The 7,735-nt window shown below is 36.6% G+C and overlaps 1 protein-coding gene across 2 annotated transcripts in view; it reads left to right on the forward strand.

The window, feature by feature from the left end:
• Nucleotides 1–5,573, forward strand: part of LOC110462400 — a 64,741-nt gene extending 59,168 nt beyond the window's left edge. Inside the window, exons 34-37 of one of the 2 annotated variants that reach the window (XM_021516351.1) lie at nucleotides 777–906; nucleotides 1,451–1,546; nucleotides 2,301–2,368; nucleotides 3,080–5,573. In XM_021516351.1, coding sequence (XP_021372026.1) covers nucleotides 777–906; nucleotides 1,451–1,546; nucleotides 2,301–2,368; nucleotides 3,080–3,185 — 400 coding nt within the window. In that variant the 3' untranslated portion in view covers nucleotides 3,186–5,573. The remainder of the gene's footprint in view (nucleotides 1–776; nucleotides 907–1,450; nucleotides 1,547–2,300; nucleotides 2,369–3,079) is intronic. The other variant, XM_021516352.1, reaches the window with a different exon arrangement.
• The last annotated feature ends 2,162 nt before the right edge of the window (nucleotides 5,574–7,735 follow it).

The following is a 7,735-nucleotide window of genomic DNA, read 5'->3' on the forward strand; positions in this document are numbered from 1 at the left end:
AACCAAAGGTGTTTTCATTTCACTTTTAAATAAAACGTGTTTCTAAGCCAAGTAATACCACAGCGCGGGAGCCTTCTTGTGTGTGAAGCTACAGCGAATCTTCCTTGTTGTAAGGACGCCAGTCTGTTGTGGTTTTACTTTCCAGTGTGCTAATAATAATTTCTACAGCCTGGTAGACCAGAACAGTCTAGTTCTAGGATACAATAACTGCAGCTAATTGAAGGAAGGGGGGTTGTGCCCTTGCATACTTTCCAACTTGATGAAAATTCTATGGGGGAGATTCTGCAGGGTTAAAATTCAAACATAAATAGTTGTGTGTATTTCCCCCCTAGAGACAAAAAACACATGTAAAAACACATGTAATTGGCAGATTTTGAGTTGTTCTTTCATGTGGAATCATCAGACCTTAGAATATAGGAATGGTTCAGCAAATTCACTGGTTGAAAATACTAAAAAAAAAATTGGGTCCAAAATCGGGAGACTCCCTCCTAAATAGGGAGAGTTGGCAAATATGCCCTAGTGTTAATAGACTTACCTTTTGGTATTTTTGCTGATCCGTCTCACCATCTGACAACACCCTGACTATTGGGTGCTGGGCAAACTTGCATAGAAATGTCATTGTTTGTTCTCTCTCTTACTGATTTCTTACTTGTTCTTGACAAGTTTTGTAAAAAAAATATCAAAAACTAAATATCTAACTGTATCACTCAATTTCTTTCAAGTATTACTGTATTTCTAGAGGATCGCTTTTCTATTTGAAAATGTGCATTTTGTAGGTCACTTATACATGGCCGGGGCCTGTTCTGTAAGAGGAATATTGACGGCGGGGAGATGATCATTGAGTATGCAGGGGAGGTAATCCGCTCCTCTCTCACCGACAAGAGGGAGAAGTATTACGAAAGCAAGGTAAACACTTGTAAATGGCTGAATTGATTGTACTTCGTCATGGTTCAGTAGAATTACACCAACCTCTCACGGCTGAACATCACAAGTTAAATCATCTTGTTGGAAAAACTTCAAGAGTTGGAGTGAAATTATTGATGACCAGCAACCAACTGAGACCAGCATTCACTGTTAAATAGACATGCACATCATCAGGATAAACAAAGGGAGATGACACAGCAGTAAAAGGACAACAAAGAGAGATCAATTTCATGAAGGAACATTTCAGGAGACAAATTACAATGATAAAATTATTAGTATTCCATATTTTGCCAATATTTAAAATTTGTCATGTGAAGAGTGGAAAGAAACATGTAGCTTGTTACACAGAAACACATTCGACAAAAAAAGTATTATGAAATGTCACAGTTTAATCTGTTCTTTGCAATGAATTTATTGAGTGTTTGAGCACTGATTTCAATTGTCAAATATTGAGATGAAAAATTTGAAATCTCCTCTAGAGACTTGAAGAGCATCATGTTTTTACTATGTGATCTTCAATTTTCAGGGCATAGGGTGTTACATGTTCCGTATAGACGACATGGATGTCGTGGATGCCACAATGCGCGGCAGTGCCGCTCGCTTTATCAACCACTCTTGTGAGGTATGTTACAATTTTAATCCGAGAGAGGTCATTATTTCTAAGAGAGGTGGTCGGGTGGTGCACTGGATAGTGCACTTGCCTTTCACCAAGGTGGCCGGGGTTCGATTCCCCGATCTGACGTGAAAAGGTATGGGGTCACCTGCTTGACCACATGGGTAAAATCGGGGCCATCAAGGGTGTTTTTATATAAGTTAGAATAGCTTGTTTCAAAACTATTGTAAAATAAATAAAAATTATAGTTATTATGTATTTCTAAGAAAGGTTATTGCTGGAGGCTTCTGATCGTTGATCTCAGATTTGAAAAACTGATTTAATTAGATTGATTATCATTTTAATACATATTTTTCACTGCTCCGCAGGACATAGACCATGTCATACAGAGACAGTTTGTTATTTACAGAATTTCTGCCTAGAAGCCAGAGTGAAACAAAAAACAAAGTTGTAAAATTGTTACAAGACTTTGGACCATATTGAATTTGCTTAATCAGTTATTTATTTACGTGGGCAAAATTTTGGCTTTTTTCCTTTAGACTGAAAAATTCCTAATATCATAATTTATATTTTAGAGTTTGAAAGAAATAATGAGATGAAAAAAAATAATAAAGTGAACCAAACATACATGACATTAAATTGCAGATTGACAAAACTCTAGAGAGAGTAAGATAACATTAAATCTTTCACTTGACTTAATTCTCCTCGGTTTTGTGAATCCATCATGATCTTGTATCCATGACGACTGTCTTTTCTGTTACAGCCCAACTGCTACTCCAAAGTCATACAGGTGGACGGCAAGAAACACATCGTCATATTCGCCAGTCGAGCGTAAGTATCTGTCAAATTTGCCAGTAGTGTGTAAGTATCTGTCATATTTGCCAGTCGAGCGTAAGTATCTGTCAAATTTGCCAGTAGGGCGTAAGTATCTTGTCATATTCGCCAGTAGAGCGTAAGTATCTGTCATATTTGCCAGTAGGGCGTAAGTATCTGTCAAATTTGCCAGTAGTGTGTACGTATCTGTCATATTTGCCAGTAGTGTGTAAGTATCTGTCATATTCGCCAGTAGGGCGTAAGTATCTGTCATATTTGCCAGTAGGGCGTAAGTACCTGCCATATTAGCCAGTAGGGCGTAAGTATCTTTCATATTCGCCAGTGGGGCGTAAGTATCTGTTATATTTGCCAGTAGGGCGTAATTATCTGTCATATTCGCCAGTGGGGCGTAAGTATCTGTTATATTTGCCAGTAGGGCGTAATTATCTGTCATATTTGCAAGTAGGGCGTAAGTCCCTGCCATATTTGCCAGTAAGGCGTAAGTATCTTGCCATATATGCCAGTAGGGCATAAGTATGTCATATTCGCCAGAAGGGCGTAAGTATCTGTCTTATAAGCTCGAAGAGCGTCCTTCTTAATCTCAAAACCTCATAGCAAATATCGTTTTTAGAAACTGAATTGATGGTTGAAATAAATAGCCAAATAGACAAATTTAAAAAAAAACATGAAGATTTTTGTTAAATATTTGTTTGCATTTCACGTTTTCAGGATCAAACGGAGCGAGGAACTAACATATGACTACAAGTTCCCTATTGAGGAGGTCAAGATCCCGTGTACATGTGGACAAAAACGATGTCGCAAATACCTCAACTGAAGACTTACAAGTTCCCTACAGAGTAAGAGGTCAAGATCCTGTCAAATTGTGAACAATACAAAAAACAATGTCACAAGTACCTTAACTAAGGACTTACAAGTTCCCTGTTGAGGAGGTCAAAATCCTGTATACATGTGGACAAAAACGATGTCGCAAATACCCAAACTTATGACTACCAAGTTCCCATTTGAGGAGGTAAAGATCCTGGTTACTTGTGAACAAGAAAAAATTGATGTTGCAAGTACCTCAACTAAGGACTAAAAGTACCTTACAGAGGAGGTCAAGATTGTGTGTACCTGTGGTCAGAACGGGTTTTGTAAGTACCTCAAATGAGGGGCGTCTATACTATCCTAAGGACTGTAAGAAGGCTTGGAGGTTCCCAAATTTTCAATAACTTAATTCCAAAAAGACCAATGAACACATTGTATCCATTAAATCACCAATCATAACAGGATGTGTTTGTTTCTGTGATTGACTCCTAGTCAACATGTTACAGTGTTGTTCAGATGACTAACCTTGACATTGAGCTTTGACCTACACTGTCCAGAAGGAGGCGGAGTATAACTTTGACCTGCACTGTCTAGAAGGAGGCAGAGTTTAACTTTGACCTGCACTGTCCAGAAGGAGGCGGAGTTTAACTTTGACCTACACTGTCCAGAAGGAGGCGGAGTTGAACTCAACCGTTGCTGCCTGGAAGGAGGCGGAGATTTGTCTGTGATATTTTATCTGTTTGTGTGTATAGGAAGAAAAAAACTTGATGAAGCGTTGTTGCTGTCTGTTAATTGAACTTTGTCGATGATTGTGAGATAAAAGTTTAAACTTGTCAGACAACCAACATTAGACTGAATGGTCACCCCGTGTATTTGATTGATATAAAATAGCCACATATTTTTTAACTTAACCCTTACATTAGATAGAGGGTTGTCTATCGGGCTTAGTTAACTTAACCCTTACATTAGATAGAGGGTTGTCTATCGGGCTTAGTTAACTTTACCCTTACATTAGATAGAGGGTTGTCTATCGGGCTTAGTTAACTTTACCCTTACATTAGATAGAGGGTTGTCTATCGGGCTTAGTTAACTTTACCCTTACATTAGATAGAGGGTTGTCTATCGGGCTTAGTTAACTTTACCCTTACATTAGATAGAGGGTTGTCTATCGGGCTTAGTTAACTTTACCCTTACATTAGATAGAGGGTTGTCTATCAGGCTTAGTTAACTTTACCCTTACATTAGATAGAGGGTTGTCTATCGGGCTTAGTTAACTTTACCCTTACATTAGATGGAGGGTTGTCTATCGGGCTTGGTTAACTTTACCCTTACATTAGATAGAGGGTTGTCTATCGGGCTTTGTTGACTTGGTGCTGCTAGCAAATACAGTTCCTTCTGTCCACGTTTTACCTATTGACCAGCGAAGTGAGTCATCAGTTAGGAAGGATTTGAACCAACTGATAAATATTTGTTTTAAAATATTTTGCTATCACTAAGAATCAACATGGCTACCAATCACATGTAGTGCAATTTCTCTGTATCAGACGAGTTTTAGGTCATCACTGTGTTAGTATGTCATATTTTATTCAACTTGCATTTTTCAAATACTGTAATAATGGCAATAAATCAGAACCCTTTACCCTTTCACCCCTAGGTAACTTTGGTAGACCGTACCATGCATTTATTGGGGTGAATCCATTATGGTCTTTATGGTGGTAAAAGGGTTAATAACCTGGGTCTTCAAACTTAATTTCAACTCAAAATGTGCAAGAGTAGAGTTCATTTTTTCTTGAGGTATACCAGCCTCAAACATATTTTATCTTGAGGTATACCAGCCTCAAACACATTTTATCTTGAGGTATACCAGCCCCAAACACTTTTTTCATCAATATTTACAGAAAACCAACAGTCCAGAATAAATGTGGAAAATTTCTTTAGTGTTTAAACATAATGTCTTGGGAGTGGGGGAGGAACTGTAATTAATGTAATTAAATCATTCACCCCTGAAGAAACATTTGAACTCTTCCAATTCAAAGGTTGGAATTGTTCATTATGACATTTCAGGGGTGAATGAGTTAAGGTTCCAGCCTTAAATGTTTCCAACAATGTGTAATTGAGATAATATCAGAGAGATAGTAGAAAAATCAAAGCGATCAGGCTGATTACTGTTAAATTCTAGAAATATTTAATGAAGTAAATATATGGAGACTGGGATGGTTCCGTTTTTGTATTCAGTGTCTATGTGACTGTAGAGGCAGCTATTTCATTGTGAAGAAGAGACGTGGTCGTCAACCTGTGTGCCAAGCCAGCACGCATTTCACATTACTGTATATCTATTATATATGTAGAACAACATATTAACTCATTCACCCCTGAAATTTTATAATGAACTATTCCAACTTTTGAATTTGAAGGGTTCAAATGTATCTTCAGGGGTGAATGAGTTAAGGCGAAATGAAAAATTATATTTGTTTTCCATTGCACCTTTGTGATATTTTACTGTTGATGAAGCTTTTCTTTCCTTTTATGAGAAGATTCTTGTTGCACAACCAGTAAGTGTTTCTATGTTACTTTTCCATGAATAGTACGGTATGTACCCCGTCACCTTGGGTTTTTTTTGTTCAATTTTACTGTGGTAGAATCAACATAATTTTTATTTAATATGTAACTTTTCTTTTTGAAAAAAAAAATTTCAGACCTATTTGTCTTGCCTAAACATTGTAAAAAGTAAAATATCGATTTTTGTATAGTCTTTGGTAAAAATTGATTTTGTTTTCAGACAATCTTTCCTACCTCCCCTTTTATTTCTAAAACTTGCAATAAGTAACAAATGTATTTATCTGTCGGCCTTAATGTTGTGACAAGTTTGTACAGGGATGGTACTTGTTTGTAGCATCACATTATTTTACAGTTTAAGGTAAAGGGTACCACAGCAGATTTATAGCCTTGAAGAGTTCCACTTTAGTGCTGTTTCTTATTTCAGTAAAGAGTATTCTCCCTTGTATTTAGAAGATAAACCAACCTTAAAGAGATTTATCTTCCTTTTACCTCCCTTGGCAAGGTGTTCGTCTTTCATTTTGATTCTGTACAACTCCTGGGTAGTGAACTTGGTGAAGCGTAGAGTCAGCAGAATATCCCCAGTTTGACACCTGAAATGTTTCCTTTTCTCAGCTGGTTTCTTTTTCCCTTTTTTTCCCTCCAAAACTGTTCACTTATGATTAACTGTAAAATGTTAATGTGTCATAAGACAGGTTTTACATGAAATCTGCAGAAAAAGGCTGAACTAATATTAAGTGACAGAACCACTGGTAATAAGAACTTGAAATGTCTTATGGATCTATCAATACCCATAAGCCATTTCCTTAATTTATATCCCTGCATGAGAATACAGTTAAAAGAGTTCCTTTTTAAATTACGTTATCATTGTCATTGCTTTCCGAATTGATACCTGGTGATTTTTTCTCATTGAATGTTTCTTTACGTGATGTAAATATCTGTATAAACGTTTGGGCTAGTCGCTGCATTCGTGCTGTAACATAAATGTGATTAGTTCATTTTAACCATGGACAATGCAATAACCAAGTTTATCACTTGTATCTTGTGTTCAGTAGAGATTGGCTTGTCTTTTCAGTGATAAGTGGCGACCCCAATGGGTTTCAAAGGTCATACTGTAGATTTCCTATCTCAAGCATGATATTTATTTTCGTAAAAGTTTGTGTTAGACAACGCTCGTGTTTCAATGTGAACAATTATTCATACTGAATGTTAGACCTACAGATAGAGAAAATAATTAAGAATTGTCAGTTTGTAAAATTATTTTTACCAAAAATAAGAAATCTACAGTTCACCTTACTTTCATTCTTGAATTCCATTTTCTTAATATTTGTGATAAAGTTGTGTTGATAAACATTTTATTTGAATATGTTAAGATTATATAGAGTGATGTGGTTTTTAATTATCATTTTTTTTGTAGAAATTAAGCTTAAAATTCTGCCCGGTTGGGTGTATATATGTATATAACTTCGAGCTCTGTAAATAGCCAAGGGAGATAACTCCGTAATAATCGTGTTTTTTGCTGTATTGTTTATACAAACTATAAATCTTTATGTGAGAAATAGAAAATATCTCTTATGATTGAAGTGTTTTTGTTGTGATTTAATGACAAACATACATACATGCATAGCTCTTTCAGTTTCTATCTTCTCTTGTCATTCAAGAAAAAATGTTCGCCCACCCACGCTGACCGTGGGCTATTCAAATAAACCCTTCGTCTGTGGTCCGTCGTCCGTCCTTAAACAATTCTTGTTGGTACTATTTCTCAGAAAATATTTAAGGAATCTTTCTCAAACTGCACATGAAGGGTCCCTAGTTATGCATATAGAAGTTTGTCGCCTGTCGGCCATCTTGAATTTTGAGAGTTAAAGTTTGTTGGCGCTATTTCTTAGAAAGTACTATATGGATCTTTTTCGAATTTCATGTGAGGTTCCACATGGTCCCTGGTTAAACATAACAAACTTTTGGACTGAGCAGGACACCAAAATGGCCGACAGGTGGTCACCG

The sequence above is a fragment of the Mizuhopecten yessoensis genome, unplaced genomic scaffold (assembly GCF_002113885.1).
Source record: "Mizuhopecten yessoensis strain PY_sf001 unplaced genomic scaffold, ASM211388v2 scaffold10781, whole genome shotgun sequence".
In the NCBI taxonomy this organism is placed as follows: domain Eukaryota; kingdom Metazoa; phylum Mollusca; class Bivalvia; order Pectinida; family Pectinidae; genus Mizuhopecten; species Mizuhopecten yessoensis.